Consider the following 18,955-nt stretch of genomic DNA (forward strand, 5'->3'; position numbering starts at 1 on the left):
GGGGGGCGTCAAAGCGCGCACACACACACACACACAGGCGTTGTTGTCCAAACAGAAAGTATTTACAACAAATTCGACAAGCGGTTTTCCTCTGCCAGCAGCAAATGCCTGAGGGCCCCTACAGCTTCACAAACCATAGCACGAAGAGCCTCAAGTTCCTCTAAAATTTCAGAAAATCATTCAAAATAGATCTGCTAGGGGAAAACGATCACTGGTGGCAGGGTACACAATACACCCGAGTCTCAGCTATCCTCCGCAGGGTCAGTGCCCACGCCCAAGTGCGACGCTGATGGCACCCGAACATTTGCTGGAGCAGGCAGCAGAGCCAGCAGCTCAGGGGAGCAATTTTAAAAACCACGAGGCACTTAAACCAACCCTTAATTGACCCAGTTACCGCAGAAGAGTCCCGACTACTCGCCCCGGAGTCCTACTCTCACCAGCCAAAAGCACCAACCAAAGCTTGGGGGAACTTTGGTACAGCACAAGAGAAGGGAGTGGGGGTAGCGGAGCCGTATCGCAGAGCTGCTGCTTTTCACCCCATTTTATCATCCCTGATCATTGAAAGTAAGGCTGGGTGGGCTGACCCCCCCCCCCCACTCCTGGCAGCATGTTTGGTCCACAACGCTAGAATAATTATTCTGCTCCCTCCCGCCCCTACAGCTTCATCACCTGAAAAGATTACAGTCAAAACGATGGCATACACAAATAAAAGCCAAGAGTTGACGCAGTAACTCCGGGATTTGGGTATCGACTGTCCGAGAAATCAGAACGCCGAAGCTTCACAATGTGCCCAACATCGAGTTGTGCCAAGGGGGGAGGAAGGAAGAAGCTTTACGTTTAAGCCTTCAGAGCACGGCTCCGTCACTACGTCAATTCACAGCCACCACAGCGTGCCGATGGACATCTTTCTGTGCCGAAAGAAACAAGTGCTTTGTCCTCTTGATATCCAAGGTAGCCACCTATAGTTACAGAACGGATGCACAAGACCTTAACTCTGACCAGCAGGGAAACTTAGGACAACTGAGTGCAGCTCCTGCCAATTTCTACCAGTTCAAACTGTGCTTTAAGTCTCATTGCAAAGCCTCAGTTAGAAAAAGGATCACCTCGGGGCATCCAACAAGAAGAAGAGTTTTAATTTTTTTTTTTTTAAATATACCATAGGACTCTGCAGTTCAATCGTCAATCATCTTGGAAAGTTCAAGGAGGAGGTCATCCTCATCCTTCCCTGGGTCCAAGTCGAGTTCGGCTTCCAGTCTGCCGCCTGAGATTTCCCAAAGGAGCATCTCAAAATCCTCATCTACAGATAAGGGCGCGTTGCCTGTGGAACTCAGCCGGCGTGTCCTTGCTTCTTCTAGCTGGGAAGAAGCTGAAGTCGAGCTTGAGAACTCCCTCGGCTCCGCAGATTCTGCCTGGCTTCCAAGATGTGCTTCAGGTCTTGGGAGAGCAAGGAAGAGAACAATCAGTATAAGAACAAGCAGTATAGGCCGTTTCTTAACAGGAAATCCCTTTTCTGCAAACCGGCTCTTAAAACCGTAGCCAACCCCTCCTGCACTTCAATCTCACACAGGGATTGTTCTTCAATTCACCCAGGGCTACATGTAGAGCCCAATATATTAGCAGGTACATTTCTCAGTTTGGGGGTTTATCTGTGAAGCCAGAGCACCTGGAGTCTAGCAAAGATGGTTCAATTTTTGTAGCAAGAGGCACTTTGCCACCTTTATTAATTTTCCTGTAAAAATGTTAAGAAGTCTCCATCTGCAAATCTCTGTTTCCTAAGTCAGTCATTTTTCCCATGGCACACTCAGCAGAGTTTGCTCCCCAGTACAGGAAGCTGATCTGCATCCGTCACTTCCCTCTGCTCTCCCTGCAGTCTTGTCACCTCGTAGGTTTGTTCAGGTGGCATTCTTGAGGACCAAAAGGCAGAGGACACTACCCATCATTTATCACCTCACAAGAAGTAGCAGAACTTCACCTCATCCTCATTTAGGTATTCAGACAGACCAAGAAGTCACTGGAAAGCTGTACCGACTTGCAGCATTTACAGAAAGTAAGTCTAATTAAGCATTGCTGCTAGCTGCTAGAAAGTGATTTCACGGGACTTATTCCTCTGATGGATTTGGGCTTTAATTATCTCAGAACCCTCATTTTTTCCCCTCACGTGACAGAACTTAGGTTTCACTGGGGACATACAGCGATTAAGAAAAAGAACAAGTTGTGGTCATCACCTGTTTCGGGGATTTTCTTCAAGTCTGGTGGCTGGGACGTGCTCCAGCACGGCTGGAACAGCCTAGAAAGCAGCAAAACAGTATTTATGACCCATGGGTAAAAGATTCCTTAATAGCTTTTTTCTCCACGCTGCTTCTCCTCTGGCATTGCGGAGCCTTAGCCAAAATACCAAACCAAGGTGCTCCTGAAGAAAGTTAACATTCACTTGGAGGTTACTAACGGTCTTGTGTCTTTTAAGAACACAGCGTTAATGGACAAAATCCTCCACACCAGAGAAATCACAGAATCACAGAGTGCTAAGTAAATAGTGCCATTAATCTAATAAATATGGAAGGGTACTACAAGAATTCTGTAGGCAGCTACTGGATTTCAAAGGAAACAGAAGGCCTGCAGAACATTGGAGTTTGCCATCTTTTCTCCTAGAGGAGGGTATAAATTTTACAAGGGATCCATTTCTGCATTAGCCCCTGTCCTTACCATAGCTGCTTTTTTGGCTGGAGGTCCCATGGTGTCAGCATCAAAGGCAGTCCGGGGTTTCACGGCTGCTACAGCAGAGGGAAAACTCCCAGGTGCCTTACGTTTCAGTGCCTTCTTCTTGGGGGAAGCGACTTTCCCATCCCAAGGCTTCGCAAACATGTTAAAGTTGGCTAGAGTAAAAGGAAGAGAGAACTGATACAGTCTTGCTCTACCTCATGAAAAATCCAGGTTCTCTTACTCATTTCCACAGCCCTTCTACATAGCTAACTATTTGGCCAGCAGAATTACACTGCCATTGCCTGGATTCTCAGCAATATTTTCCACACAGTAAACTCTGCCTACCAACAATCCATACAAAGGAACAAAGAAACTGAATAGCTACAGTAAATAATAATCCAGGACGAGGGAAACTCAGACACAGAGCGATCCTAAGTGCAAGCAATACTCTAAGGCATTGTATGAAGTCTAGTAAGATTCACAAATATTGACAGCTTTTGTATTTAAAGTCTTGCTCCCTCTAGGAAAGGAAAAAGCAGCAATTATAGTAAGACAAGAGAGTGCACGCAATTGTTGTACCGGCTTCCTCTCCCCTGCAGTGATGTCCCACCAAATGTATTAAGTTGTTCTACAAAGTCCAGATTCGTAGTATCATATTCTAGTCTCCCATTCCTGACCTAACATCTGGCTGGCAGGAGAAGAAATGAACTAAGAAAATACACACTTTGCTTTGTAGCATTAAGAGGTGAAAGGCACCCAGCCAGAGTTACAACAGGAGAATTGTCATCTTCTGCCTGTATTTCAGAAGACAACCTAAGTAACTCTAACCTTCAACACTTACTTTTAGCTTCCTGTTCCTGAAATTGAGCTGCCTCTTTCCCTAGTGGTACAGTAGCAAAGAAGCCAGCAGTAGATGGGACGGCAGCTGCCTCCTTCCGAAGCTTCTCTTGTTGTTCTCTCAGTTGCCACTTCTCCCACAGTCTCTCGTCAATGCTCTTCACTTGAAATTTAGTACGAGTTGCACTCTGCTGAGTGGGCTAGAAGGAAAGAAAAGTAGTGCATGAATAGGACAAAAAAATCTGTGGAGATTTCGTTAAGAAAATCTGATCAGCAATCCCTCCAAAATGGTCTCGATGTGGAACAGCATATTAATATCGTTCAGGTTACTGTCATTTTTTTCCATAAAATTTTACCTGTGACAAGACCCATGCTTTACTATGGAAACAGTTTCACATATCTGCAATTTCCAATATGGCAAGCTTCTTTAAACAGCTAGGGTGTTTTGCTGTACATCTATTACATGCCTTTTAAGCAGCAGAAAGTCATACAAGTTCCCCTATACAGTATCCACTGACAGATTGATTTCCTTGAACACAAAACTCTGGCCTTCTCTATTAAATCACTTCCCTCAGGATTTTTACAATATCCTTCCTGTCTGACAGATTAAGTCGGGAAGAACAAAAAATTCCCTCCACATTAACTGTGTAGATTTCAACTGGTGCTAATGGGGTTTCTTATTCGTCGTGGCATAAACAGACCGATTCAAAGTTTGAGGATTACAATGTTGTCCGGCAATGCTATTGGCGTTAGGATTTAGACTGCACTGCAGCTCCTACCAGACGCTGAAAGGTAAGAACGCACTCAAGAGGGTGGCACACGGTGAGTAACAAAACTTGTCAGAATTTATCAGAAATTATATGAATGTATGCGTGTCTTCACAAAGGACTCACCTGTACATCAGTTACAGAGTAAATTTTAGGAAAAGGCCGGTTCAATTCCACTGTCTTCCTTTCTTCTTTTTCAGGTGCTTTAAAACAACCCAAAAAAAAATTTTTGTCAACGGCAGAAATAAAGAAAGCTGGGTCCTTGTTTTCTTTGTGTGTTTATTTCCTCGTGACCCATGAGACAGAGAGAAAGGCTACAAGGTGCAATCCATGCAGCCTTTAAGCCCTCCTTATCTCCCTCACACAATCTCATTTTACAAAGTTGATATAATCTTAACAACGAGGCCTTTGATCCTCTGTCATTTTGGACAGAAACTGGCCCCCCACATTAAGACGTTGAGGCACGCTTTACAAACACATACACGTGTCAAGTTAAGCAACACATGCCAAAGAGGAAGGTGAACTTGAACTCAACACAGGGAGGACTCCATACCATAAACAGATGGCAGAAAAAAACAGAATACCAAAATTAGACTAAAAAGCCCCTCCATGAGTTAATTTTCTAGTGGGAAATACAGAACACCACCACGTAATTAATGAAAACAGACACGGTTGCATATTCTGGCCCTTCCTTGCCTTTGAGCTTTGTAGCCTTAAACTCTTTTATCCTCTGCATTGAAGGAAAAAGCAAAGCAGATCCTGAGCAAACGGAACTTGCTCAATATGGGAAGCACCTCACCGGGGCAGGTATTAAAGCATCTGATTACCTGTTAGCTTTGTGTTCCGTAACGATTTCTGCCCTGCTGGGGCAGGTCCAGCTTGTGCTGGGGGAGCTGGCACATTTCCTCCACTCTGCTGCATCCGCAGAGCTTTCTCGCGCTTTATTTCTTCCAAGGTTTTAACACGCACTTCTCCTTCTGCCTTGACTTTACCTGCCGGCTCCTTCGACTGCACTTTGCTGGGCCCGGACAGAGTGAGCACACACTGCTTCTTGGGCTCACCCTGAATTTTTATCTTGGTATGGAATTCTCCTGCTTTTTTCTTCTCTTCTACCAAGCGATTATTCTTTTTTTCAGCCAAGGCTTCAGAGAAAGTTTTGATGCGACCTGCAGGAGCGGGTCTTGCCCCTGCGCTGGGATCTTCGGTTTTACCATGCCATTCAGCCTGGGCTTTGGCTTGAGTTTCTCGTCTCTGAAGAGCTCTCTCACTACGGATTTCCTCTAGTGTTTTCACATGGATCTCTCCCTTTGGCTTAGCAGCCTTCCCTGTCATCATCAAGAAATGAGAAGCACCAACATTTAAAGAGAGTCCAACAATATTTTAAGTCTCCAGAATTTGTCACAGCACTAAGGAAAACTAATCCTGAGCGTTCCCAATAACGCATCTTAGGACAATAGCCTAACAGTCTCCCCCTCCTCTGAGCCACTTGTTGTATTTTGAAGACCAGCCCTATCCAGAAAGAGTTGCTACACAGAAATGCTAGTTTACTTTATTACTTTTTCAGACTGCATTTCAAATTCCTGCTCCTGGCAGTGGTTCTATTCTAATTGTATATTGTTCACAGAAGCAGCTTAAAACCTTGACAAGGCACAAGTGGAAAACAAACACACACCCAGAGCCAGATTTCTGATAGTGGCTGTCAGAAGAGCTTCAGCACTCAAGCAAGAGGAATCAGGTCTTTGTTTCCATTTCAATTAATTTTTAGGGTTGTATGAAAACTGTCTAAGTTCACAGAAAGGAAGAAGGAGAAAGTATATTTAATATCTAGTTGTTACCTTTCGCAGTACTAGTCTGTTGAAAAGGTAATCCTAGTCTCTCTTTCACAGACTTGGGAACTTGAACTGCAAAAGAGGAAAAGAACAAATTAGGGAGGCTGCATAAACGTCAACTTTGTGTTCACATTTGAAAACAAGACAGGAAAGGTAACTTTGAATCCCAGTGATTAAGACCTCAGCCACCATGCAAAAAGAAACGTCACAGGAAAAGGACAAACAGAAAGCCTAAATACAAAACCCGTGAATCAAATCCAGATGCCTGTTTAGGAGCTGTACCTCTCTTCGGGGCTTTGTCAGCATTTCCCGGAACCTCCACCTTCTTCCCCAGCCTTTCAGCAAGGCTGCGCTTCACTGGAAGGGCGCTTACATCAGCTTCTGACAGAGAAAACAAGGAATATTTTAAGAACATTTCTTTGCAGGAAGATTTGAGAACAGTCAACCACAAGCTTCTATTTTTCAAGCATATTTTCATAAAATTGCCTTTCAGCTGCTAAACTTTTTTTTGCCATTTCTGCAGTCAACACAGATCTCCACTGCAATGCATTTTCCTTTCATACGTCAAAAATACTCTTTAATGCAGTCATATATAGAAGGCGGCACCTAAATAACAGCTCATAAAAAGTTCTTACCCACGGAGGCTTTCCGTTTTCCCTGTTTCTCAGCGAGATCTAGTCGAATCACAGGTTCCTCCCCTAAAACAAAAGTAAAATTTTTCTATTTCATAGAAACCAGTAGCCAATAGAAATATTATACTGTTAGCCCATGTCCAAAAAACCCAGTAAGACACTGTTTTGACAGCTAAACCACACAAACTCATATTTCAACTATAATTAACTTAGAAAAAGTATTAATAGTCTCAGTGTTTGCTTCAAATTCCAGCTGAGATAGTAGAGAATGAATCTGAGTCTGCTTGACAGCTACACTTTGTGCAGAACAAAGCTGCATAAGCAAGCAGAATATTATTAGGTACAAATGCTGAGAAATATTCCTTTCTAAGGTGAATGTCTATGAGTAAAAGTACTTCTTCACTTCTTTCCCTTTAAAAGGAATTTGCACAACTCTAAACAATAGCATTTATACACAGACTCCTATCGCACTCCTGTCCACACCTGCCACTGTCAGCCTCTTTAAAGCTTCAGAAATTGCTTCTTACATAGCCCTGTCTTCTAGAGCTCTTCTCGTTACTCTCCTGTTTTTCAGTTATCCCCCTCTTTGCATACTGACATTTTTTTCTTTCTCCTGCTACTGCACTTAACCTGAGCACCAAATCTTACCAGTACAACCAGGGACTTTCAGCATAAAAGCATGTTTTGAACAGAAGGCGGCAGCACCAGCAGGCTAACATGGGGGAATTGTCTTAATTACTGCTTAACCTTCCAGTTTAGGAGTAATGAAATCAAAACAAAAGCATTAATTATTACCTTCCTCTGTAGACAGCGTCACAGTTCTCACCACTGTCCGGACATTTTCCTTTTCCGGAGCAGGAAGAATCATAGAATCGACGGGAGGAAGAGAAGATCTTGAAGGACCTTCTGTTCAGAGCAAGCAAACAGAAGGAAGTTTACCAAACATAAAAAACTATCACAAAGAACAAAAAACTTTAATTATTCATTACTGTCAAACATACAGTGACCAGAGCATGTAAATAAGAGAGGTGACTAATTTGCCTCTGGGTGCCCTTGGAACTCCCATCTAGAATACCAGCTGGCTGAGAATCAGGTTGCTCGATGCCCCCAGCTAAAAATGGAAGTCTCTCCCTCAAGCAGCTCCCAGCCACCATCACCTGCCATTCTGAAGCCAATAAAATTTCACTGCTTTGGCAAATAGTTGTATTCACCAAAGCATAGCCAGCTACCCGGTATTACTGGAAGAATTTTTTTTTAAAAAAGAACATCAAACAGGATAAGAAAGTAGGGAATATTAACTCACCACCGTGTCTCTTAGTTTTTTCCTTCATTTTCTGAGATTTGATTTCTTCAAGTGTTTTTATTCCAAAATTCAGACCGTCCTCTGAAAACAGAAAACAGTTGATGAGACTAAGGCTTAGAGGCGCTCACTGAGGACCACAGATCCTCAGGCTTCTTAGTGCTCAGGAACTTTCAGAAGTATTTAGAACAAACCCTGTCAACACTCCTCACAAGTGGAAGAACCATAGAATCAATGGCATTTTGCCCCTCCTTTCACCCTTCAGGGTAAAAATTGTAGTTTTAATTTTAATCCATTTACATGATATTAGATCCCTCTAGCGTTAGAGATGGCTTTCAACAGTGGTTGCAAGGCTGCACGTGCAGCCATTTCAACTCCATGCTGTGGCCCTGTTTTGTTCTCCAAAAGTAAAGAAAAGGAGTTCACCTTTCTGACCCAATGGGTACATGATGGTATTAGGTAGAAATGAGATCAGGGAAATAACCGAGTCCATCCAGCACCCCTACATTCTGTTGTGTTTTTACGCCACACTGCTTTCAAGTTAATTGTCAAGTTCTCCTTCCGATTTATCCTACTACAGGCGCCGGAATACCTTGTTTAGCAGTAGTAGCACTGGCTTTCCGAGTGGAAATCATCCGTAATCCATTTTGGCCTTCCTCAGCTGGTTGCTGGACGGGAGTTTTAGTTTCTTCTCCTTCCTCAGAAAGCTGGTCTGAAGGGGAAAAATCTATTCAGTTATGCATAGGCCAGATTGTTCATGATTATGTAGCTCATGCAATGACACTTCAGTCCATGGTTCATATAAAAAAAGCTTTTTCTTTTTTTTTTTAATACAGCTACACTGACCTGATGAACTCGTAAGCAGACTACCCTAGGACAAAACATCTAGGACTCTAGATTCTCTCTGCAGCTTTAACTACTACACAACATATTACTCTTCAGAGAGACAGAAAAAAACGGAATTTCCTTCCTAGTTTCACACAGAGCTTTACACAACAGACCAGCTAAAGCCAAGAGCGGTTCTAAGCTTTCCTCCAACATTTCAGGTTCTGTCCACTGACTGCCAGACAAAGCCACCAGTGACCTGACCAGACTGCCTGCCCTATCGCTAGTCAGACCTCAGCTCATCTGTGATTTACACAATCATTTACAGCACAAATTCCTTCCAAGAACCAAACATGCTCACCGTCATCATCTTCATCATCATCTGCAGCATTGATTACAACTGGAGGGTGTGTAGGGCTTGGGACATTTTCAGAGTTTTCCACTTTCATCACCCCCCTTAGCTGTGGAGAGGGATTGGACTGGACAGAAAGTTTGTTTTGCTGCAGTGACATCTGAGCCACTTTCAAATCATCGTCCGCGGACTCAGGCGGACTTGGCAGCGTAGCTAGAGGAAGAGGAGGAGCATCAGTAATATGGCAGTTTAAAACTTTGACCACAATGCACGAAGATGGTAGGTAAGGCAGATAACCCGCACAGACAATGAATTCAGCATCTCCTTTTGCCCATCCCGTCACTGCTTACACCGTGAACAATGACTTCCCTTCAAACAACAACACATCTCCCTACCACCCAGCAGAAGATGAAACAGCAGAAAGCAAACTGCAAGGCAAATATCACACAAAGCAGAGAGAAGCTGAGCATGAAAGCAGAAAACAAATACCAGCGGTACACCAGCAGGACACTCGCTTTAGCTGACCACCTAGGACTGCACACCTTTTCCTGCACTCACAGATGAACGGTTACCTGATGTCTCCTACAGGATTGGCACCCACCAAGTAATATTCAAAATTAATTCTTCAATACTTAAAGAAAAAGGACCTAAACTCACTCTTGCTTGGCGGTAAGAAGACTCCATCGATGTAACGTCCCTTGGTGTGATGAAAAGCACAGTTGGCTTTCTGACAGCCTACTGGCTGGTTCTCCCAGTAGCACGGAATCTCACTGCGCTTTTTCTGAAGACACAAAGAAAGACAAGCTCGCGATAACATGCACTTAAGGTTTGCAAAGAGATGCACAGTTCCAGATCATGACGGCGATAGGACTGTCACAATACAGTGCTGAAACATCATTCCAAAGGTCAGTTTATCACTTAAGCAGAGTATTTCCGGGCATATTCACAAAGTTTGCATAAGCTGTAACCACTAAGCACGTTTAGCTTTGTCATCATTCAGTTTGAGAAGACAGGCACTCTCAGACAGCAGTTTAGGGTGGGTTAAACTAATACACCTAGGCTTATACTAGGATTATTCAGAGGAAGAAAGAACATCTTAAATTGCCTAGGTTAACTCTATCTAGAACTACACTTCTTGGAGACTTCGTTCTTCTGCACCTTTAACTTGCCCCACTGCTTCCTACCCCAGGCAGCTACAACAGCATTATCTGAAGGACTGCGGGACACAAGAGACCTGATAGATCATTCTCAAGCCTGCTCTCAGGAGGCTAGTACAGCCTGTTTATTACCTCCCTGCTCCAGCAGGTTTTAGCAGGCTATTTAGCAGTTATTTTGCATCTGTTGAGATAATACTGTCGGCATCTAATAAAAGAAAATCTTGCTAAGACATACCTAAGGCATTGATTTTATTCCCCTCTCCTTCCTCCCACCCCCTCTCCTGGTAACAGAAACCAGTGTAATTTCAAAGCAAATGAATCTATCCTGCAAAAGCACAAGCAGCACACCTACGGCACTGAAAAATGCTTTTGTTGATTTATTTTGAGAACACATCTTTAGGCACTCACATCAATTTCCATGTGTCTGAATCGGCAGACATTCCTGAAACAACGACCCTCCTGCCACAGCTTGCAGACCGTCTCGTTCCCCAGAGCAGCTTCGCAGTGGCGGAAGGAACAGTTGTCTCCCTGTAACCAAAAGGAAACCAACAAGGAAATATAGTACAGCCTCAAAAACATCCATGCTACTGCCTCAGGTTGCTACCATTGAATTCAGAATCTATCTGGTTATCAAGTTAACCAAAGACCAGTGTGCCTCCTCCTCCTACTCTACCCCTTCCTGAAAAAAAATGGAAAAAAAAAAGAAAAGCAAAGCAAAATAAACCCAGCCATACCTGGTACAGGTAGAATAGAAATAGAAGTAGCAATCGTCTCCTTGTTTAGACATGCCGACAAGTTCTGAAAACAAGCTCGGGTTCTCTCCACAGGGACTTCCTCTGCTCTTGGAGAGAGCTGTCTTCACCCTTGCTTGGGCTGAAAGTCTTCTACTGGCTTGTGATCAGTGAAATCTTCTTTTTAAAAGTAACCCTAAAGAAAGTACCAACAAGTGAAAAATAATGAGGAACAAGCATTTTTCCAGCTTTCTTCTGTTAATCAAATTAGTCTCTTGAGGAGAGCAATGCCTTGAAATCAGCTGTTACATGAACTAACACACTATTAAATTAAAGATCTGTAAAGCTGCCAGGAGCTTTGTCAGCAGGTGTTCTCTTCCATGTCCTCAATACTATGACTTGGAGCACACCTGGAAGCCTGAAATGGAGTCACTTCTTAAAAAACCACGTTATCATACATTCAAGTCAATGATCAACTATGGCTAATAATAACTTCTCCAGAACGCAGTATGACGCATTAAATAGCATGTTCCAGTCACTGTGGGTCTTCGAGTTCACCTACCTGGACAACCTCAGCAAAGTTATCGATCTTCAAAGACTTCCAGTTAACTTCTCCTGTAGGCCGAACCAACACTGAATCCGTGAATTAATAATAAAGGGGTAGGAAGAATTTTCCTCCTCACTTTGCCAAGGGAACCTCTCATCCACAATTCAAACGTAGGATGTGCTTTTAAACAGCTTATAACTAATGGAGGAAGCAAGTCCATTTGAATACTCTCTCAGACTGGAGACAGCCAGGGTTAGTTAGCTCTTCAAAAAATAAAAACCAAAAAAAAAACACAAAACAAAACAAAAACAAAAAAACCCAGTGCATTTAGAGATGAACTTGTGATTCAAAGTGGCTGCAAAAATGAGGATCCATCTTCCACAGCCGGACAATTTAACTTTTTTTTTTTTTTTTAATTTAAAATTCAGTATGTTCCAATCTCTGGTCTTCAAGATTTCTTCACCTATTAAGAAAACACAAAAACCTTTCCCCGTCTTTATTACCTGTACAGCAAAAAACACACCAGTGCATATAAATACACAAATGTGCATACGCATACACACATATGTGTTTATACACACACGAGGAGCGAGTGATAGAAAGTTAGCGAGAGCGACAGTGGAAATCAGAATTTTTGCCTTTTTGACACAGAGAGCGCGTAAAAACTCTCTCATTTTGAGGAACTAGAAAAAAATGGAGGCTCTACAAAATATTTTGATGAGTATGCCTTCGAGGCCAATGCTTTATAACATGAGGGATCTGGGGGCCAGCACACAAATATGCATACATATGTACATGCATACAGGATAAACATATCTATACACACAAGCGTGCACAGTATATGTTGTATGATATCCGTATCGAGAACGACTCGTAGCCCTGATCAGACACGTAGAGTTGCAATCAATTAACAGCAGGAAGACAGCAGATCAAGGAGACAGCAAGCTTTGAGAGGCAGGGGAATGCTCACTTTGCCAGTGGCATGGCTGCATGATACCAAGAACTTTGAATTAGTTTGATGTTTTGGAAGCAATTTGTTTTCTTTCTGCGCTGTAGCAAAGACCACAGGTTTGCCATCACGTGCTGTTCCCTAATCCATATATCCATCATCATCCATTGCTGCAAGATCATGAAAGGTTAGAAACGATGACTTAGGTCCAATTTAACAGCCAATGATTTTTCAATGACCAGAGCTGCAACAGATTTTATTTAGCCACAAGCAGTTTTTTTTTTTTCCTGATGCGAAGTCAGATATTTTGATTATTGTTTTTAAGACACTAAGTGTCATAAAACCTGCAACCAGACCAGATAAAGTTCAAATTAGAGTGATTCTGAATCCTTTCATTAAAAGGCTGCACATTTCTGTGCAAATTATTTCTGACTCTTCTGGACAAAAGTGGATGAAATAGTTCTTACAAATTAATAATAAAAGGTTGGAACCTTTTACTCACACAAACACTAGTGAATTGTCCAGGAAATATTTTTTTGGCAGGGAATTTTCCCAAATCTAAAATAAAGAGAGGAAAAGTTGGGTTCTCATATTAGTTATTGGTTTTGACTGCTTGAAAAAGGGAATAAAAACAGTAGTTAAGTGCAAGGTTTCCTTCTCGTCTTTAGTATTGATAGGAATCGTCACTTCTGACCTTTAGCACCTTCAGAAACACGCTCAGTGCCATGCAGGTTCCTCTGCATCTACTTCTAAAAATTACTGGTGCTCCTTAGCACGGAAGCCTGACTCGAAACATTTTCCAGATTTAGCTCTTTCGAATGCCCAAGGAGCTCACCATTTTGCTTGTTGCCTTCCACTTTCCTGAACAGACCCAGAACGCTGTTCAGGATATGAATGGATCTGGTCTAAGGAATGGGAAGAAAGCAAGAACCAAGGATACCTCACAGCCCTAAATGCCATAAAAGCAGTCTCATTTGAAAAAAGATCTCAAAAGCTTTTTTTTTTTTGAACTGACATCGGCAGACATGGCAATCCAAGTGCTGAACAGAAACCAACTGAACTAGCCCCTGAAAGCCTCAATAAAAATGAGTAACTCTGGTGCACTCAGCAGGTCTGTAATAGAAGTTGGTAAGATTTTTAGATTTCTTTTTTCTCCAGGGTGCTAGGAAAGTTTTTGCATTACGAGATTTTGAACTCTTTTTGTACAAAAGAATTACAGATGCACTACAGTCACGGTAGCTGGGGGTCTGGAAATACATGCCAACAAGTGTCATAAATTTTGCCTTTGCTGAAGGAAGATAACTAGTACAAAGAAAATCTGTCTAGTTTGCTTTACAGGCTTGTCTTCCTCAGTATGGAACAAACTGACCTCCCTGGTCTAACTTTCCAGTTGGCTATTCTGCCTTTGTCCTGGAGAGAAGAGCAAGAAGGGAACAAAATATTTTTGCACTCCAAAAAATGCATTAGAGAAGGATTATCACACCTACCTAAGGGTACTTTCTTGTTTGTTTATAAGGCACAAAGTATTTCTCAAGAGAAAGTCTCTATTGCTGGCCTGTTTTGTGCCTTCCATTTATAATAAAGCTATTAAAGATGCTTACCCCGTTTTGGTTTTTTTTTTTTTAGAACAGTGTAAGCGGACAGTCGGACGACAAGCAGGAAAGAACACCATAAACTCCTTGTTCTGACCCTGCTTTTTAATCACCCAGCATCACCCTGGCTGCAAAACAGTCTCCGCTGATTTCCCTGCTTGTTAAAGCACCCCACAGGCTGAAAGTGTTGTGTGCTAGGTGTCAAATTATATTGAACGGTGCATAGGTAAACCATTCATCTTCCCACGGTCGAAGCACAGAACAGCCTCCTGCTAACACAGCTCATCCTTGCTGCCATGAGAAACCTCATCACCTGCAGGAAAACCTAAAGCTAAGAATTCCAAAGCAAAAGCAGAAAATACACGGTTTGTGCTCTTTATATAGGAGCGAATTCTAGCTGTTAAATGCTGCCTACATCTGCCCTGAGAGCGCATTCTGAGGCTGGAGGGAAGGACACTCGATACCCACTGACAGCAGGAGAGCAAAGATGCCAGCCAAGAAGGCAAAGCTTAAAGCTGAACGCTGCCTCAGCCTCCTCCACCAGCGAGTTGGGGGTCACCTTTCACCGTGATCTCTGAGACTCAGAGCCACGACTTACCACAGCCGCAAGGTACAGCTGCTCCTTGCTGGCCCAAGCGACTCTATTTGAAGACGGGCCACTTCAGGGACCTGGATTGTGACAATCTCAAGATCAAATCAATCTGCTCCTGAAAGCGCAGATTGTCCTGATGTTTCTGTAGCTTTCAAAGAACAATCCTGAACTGAGGCACTCCTCTGGTCAGACAGTGCTTCAGCACAGATTTGTCTTTAGCTTGACACAGCGATATGAAGAGGAAGCAATTCTTCAAAGCAACCTCTCAAGCAGGGCTCTAATAAGGTGGCCAAGACGATGTGCTCAGATCTGAGCACGCCACTCTGCAGAGAATCACTTCCAAGCCTAAGATGTTTTGCCCATCTCCCAGTCCCAGAGCGACAGCGACACCGTTACTCTGAAAGTCTGTGTTCTGCAAAGCCACGAGGTGACCAATGCCTCGACTGAGCAGTCTCCCCCAGCCACGAATGTCACAACCACGAGACACCTGGGACCACTGGAACGAGCTGCCAATAGCCCCGTTCTCCCTCCCAGGAAGAGCTGCTCCATCTGCTGCTGTTCTAAAGAGCCCTTAACATATAAAAGGAAGAGAGAGCTCCACAGAGCGGCTATTTCCTGCTTCCAGAGATCCTGTGCAAGACGGTTCTTGTGCTGCAGTTCCTGAAGAATTTAATGTGCATTAGCAGAACGAGAAAGTAAAAGCTCTTAAGCAATTGCTAACCTGTGAGCACTGAGAACAAGTCCCAAATCCCTAATTTTACAATATATATAAGCCATGGCAGCTGGCACCTAGCACTGCACACGTTGGCAGTGTGGTCAGGAGCTAGAAAGTCAGGGGTGAGGGGATTAAGGGAAAACCACACATCAATTTAGTAACTTGGCTCTCGTAGGATACTTCCTACTGCAGGAGGTTTAGCAAAGCCACTCAGAGGGACCTGCTGGTTAATTAAAATTGGACTTCTGCTGGAGCAGTCAGAAGGCAGCGGTGTACCAGTAGATATCCAATGGGCATCGCTGTTAATTAGCCTGGGGCAGGTTCCGGGTCCACGTATCAATGGTCGCGTGTGTTTTTCTTCCCTTTCTCCAAAGCGGTGAAAAAAATGTCTTATACAGCACTGTACAGTCACACGTTACGGATGGGAACCAACTGCATACTGCCAGTCCGTATCAACTTCCAGTAAGACGGTGTTGGGAAAAGGTGCCTTCAATGGTCACAATAGCTCTGGTGATGTGTTATTTAAGTGCACTCTTACAGCTGAGTTTCTTCCTAGCAGTATGTAGTTGAGAGTGTCCCAGTTTCCCAGGTAAGATTTATGGTTTCTCCTACCAAGCCCCAGCTCAGTATGCAATGCTGTGTTAACAACACCCAAGCATGTAGATGTTAAACTGTAACTGCTTTGAAACCTGTTTGTTGGTAAGAAAAGAGCTCAATACACCACCTCCACAGGGCAAAAATTCACATGGAAGAGCAGAAAAACCCAGAAGTGCTTCCTGAACTTCACGTTCCCAACAGCACCATCGCATTTAGATCCTGGCCTGGCATCCAGGATGCACGCTCTGCAAGCACTGCTGCGATGTGGAAATGTCAAGGCAGGTTTTTGGCCTGCCCTCACTAAAACACTTTTTTTCTTTTTTTTTTTTTCTACAAACAATACAAAGAGTGTGCCAGGTGTGCTGTAATGCCAGTGTCCCAGGTCAACAGAGGATGTCCAAACAACAGAGGCGTTTGTCCTAATTTCTGGCATGAAAACACTTTTACAGCATTCTTTTCACGAAGAAACCCCTCTCTGTCTTCTCCAATGCTCCAGGACCTGCTGCAGCTGCAGCGGCTGCGCTGGTACAACCCGCAGCTTTGACAAATCTTTTCAACAGTTCTGCTTTACCTCGGCACAGTTGAGGTCACTCCTCTTCCTCTTCCAGCTGAGCAAGCAGCTTGCGGGCTCTGCCACATGCTCGGTGCAGAAGCCAAAGCTGGGAACACAGCAGTCAAACTCTCACTGCTAACGAAGCCACCAGGGCAGAGGGCTGACACAGACCCGCCAGAGGCGAACCGTACCCGCTCTCCCTCCCGCCTGCGAGGCTCGCCGCAGCAGCCCCGACCCGAAGCGCTCACAGTGCTTTGCTTGGTGATGTCACCCATGAGTCAGAGTCCCCAGATGAGCATCTGCCTTGCCACTCTTTAGTGCTGGTGTTGGTTTTTGTTTTGCTTTTTTTTTTTTTTGAAACATATGCAGGTTATGGTAACCCTTCAGGTAAACCACAGATCAATAGGGAAGAAGTCCCACACGAGGGAAGGCCGTGCTTTTCTTCCAGGCAATGGCGCATGCTTTAACATGCTGCATTCGACAAAGAAGCTCTCTCCATTTTGCGCAGTGGCAACAGGCACGACTGCAACACACGCACGTGTAGGCAGCACCTGCAGGTCCCAAACCCTTAACCAATTTTTAGATAGCACCAATTTTTTTATGTAGTGGCTTTCCCTTAATCCACAACCCCTTTTTTCCTTTATGTCGGGTGGCTCTCCTCCACTGTTCTCTCTGTCATTTTCCTCCCCAGTGTCTGAGCAGGCACTGGGAATCGTTTCCAGAAGAAGGGTTCTGCTGAAGCTACAACATTTACTCTCAGGGAAAAGAGAGTATGTGAAAGAATACATACTTCCTTTCTTTTTCTTTTTTTTTTTTTTAAAAAAATCTCTGAAATCAACGCTGCGGCCTGGCAGCAAATAACTATGGGAGTAATGATGATTCCTCGTCCTCACTGTAACGTTGTAGTTAATCTCAGAAAGAACCAATGTCCCCAGGCAGTGGCCATTTGAGATGGGAAGGGGCAGTAAGAGGAAGTTTTCCTTAGACTAGCTCTTCCCCCAGAACACCTCGCCATCCAGCAACAAATTCAATTCGCCTGCTCCGCCTGATCAGTCAAACGCGCATCCGACTCCAGCACACGCCACAGCGGTGGTCCTGACGTGGTTTGAGAATCACCTATCCGCAGAATATCTCGGCTTTGTACACTCAAATAATGCCGTAGTTTCGAAATAAGGCCCAGAGCTCACACTCCGAGTGCAGCCTAACAGCACCAGAGGGCCGGTAGGCTAAACATTCCCATCCTGGCAACAGTACTGACCCGGGCAACAGTAAGCATCCCTTCTGCACTTTCATCGTGAACATCAGCATCACCTCGATCCAAGTTTTAAGAAACAAACACCAAGGTCACCCAAGCGGGTTGTTTTCAGCAAACTAAAGGAGAAATTAAGGTGACAACCGGGTGCATCCAGAGTTAGTCAGATCCTGAAGGCAGTTCCTTTGGGAAACGGAGGAGCAGCGCGCCAGATGACGGCTACCTTACAGCGCACCCCTTAGAGGCACTGCTACAAAAGGAAGGCAGAAGGTTGGAACTCAAAATAACTCGCAAGGCGCCCGTTAAGGGGGAAGCTTTCATTTCCTCAGCAGAACCTCCCCCCTGAAGGCAGCCCAGGGACTCTTTGCTTCCCTAGGGAGACGGCAGGGACGGGACAGGGCGGTGGGACGGAGGGGCAGAGGGCCAGACGGCTGGATGGATGGACAGACGGCCAGACGGATGGCCAGACGGCCCAAAAGGCCTGAGCAAGGGCTGAGGAGCGGGAGGGAAGGGCAGGGCAAGGGGAAGGGCGGCCCTGGGCCTGACAGGGGACCTTGGGCCTAACCCCGGGCAGCAGCTCCCCGTCTCACAGGGCCCGGGGGGGCTGAAACAGGGGGAGGAACACCTCAGTCCTCAGCCCTCCCCCCAGCCCCCAACCCGCCCTGCCTCAAGGCCCCGCGGCCTGCCCCCCCTCAGGGCACCCCGACCCGCAGGGCTCGGGACGCGGCCTGCTCCCCCTCAGGGCAGCGGAGGGGAGCCGGGCCGGGCAGGAGGCCTTTCCCCCGCCCCCCGGTGGTCTATGAACGGCTCTAGTTACCGGCGAGCAGGGATTTTACCGAACCCCAGGGGACCAGGGCCGCCGCCGCCGTCCCTCCTCGTCCCGCCGGGGCCGCGGCTCGGGCCGTCGCTTTCCTTACTGCCAGCCTCAAAGATGGCGCCCAACATACGGGCACCGCCGAGCTCCCGCGGCCAAGATGGCGGCCGGCACGGCTTCACCCCCCCACTTCCGCCCGGCCTAGCGAGCGGGT

General features: G+C 45.0%; 1 protein-coding gene across 4 annotated transcripts; it reads right to left on the bottom strand.

Annotated features, from left to right (window-relative positions):
• Positions 1–40: 40 nt before the first annotated feature.
• On the bottom strand, positions 41–18,858 carry ZC3H11A (zinc finger CCCH-type containing 11A). 4 transcript variants are annotated; one of them, XM_040536263.1, is made up of 18 exons: positions 18,745–18,858; positions 11,693–13,184; positions 11,124–11,326; positions 10,808–10,927; positions 9,900–10,023; positions 9,252–9,455; positions 8,658–8,777; positions 8,069–8,149; positions 7,561–7,671; positions 6,769–6,831; positions 6,416–6,511; positions 6,140–6,205; positions 5,132–5,629; positions 4,431–4,507; positions 3,542–3,737; positions 2,704–2,873; positions 2,226–2,287; positions 1,150–1,434 (listed from the first exon to the last, which is right to left on the bottom strand). In XM_040536263.1, the coding sequence occupies exons 3-18, from the start codon at positions 11,184–11,186 to the stop codon at positions 1,173–1,175; spliced, it is 2,313 nt and encodes a 770-aa protein (XP_040392197.1). In that variant the 5' UTR covers positions 11,187–11,326; positions 11,693–13,184; positions 18,745–18,858; the 3' UTR covers positions 1,150–1,172. The 4 variants fall into 4 exon arrangements, with proteins under 4 accessions (XP_040392194.1, XP_040392195.1, XP_040392196.1 ...); XM_040536260.1 differs by lacking the exons at positions 11,693–13,184; positions 18,745–18,858 and adding an exon at positions 16,694–17,286 and having other exon boundaries at positions 41–1,434; positions 10,808–11,326; XM_040536261.1 differs by lacking the exons at positions 9,252–9,455; positions 11,124–11,326; positions 11,693–13,184; positions 18,745–18,858 and having other exon boundaries at positions 41–1,434; positions 10,808–11,108.
• Between the last annotated feature and the right edge of the window lie 97 nt (positions 18,859–18,955).

This window comes from Cygnus olor, chromosome 24, assembly GCF_009769625.2.
Source record: "Cygnus olor isolate bCygOlo1 chromosome 24, bCygOlo1.pri.v2, whole genome shotgun sequence".
NCBI lineage: Eukaryota > Metazoa > Chordata > Aves > Anseriformes > Anatidae > Cygnus > Cygnus olor.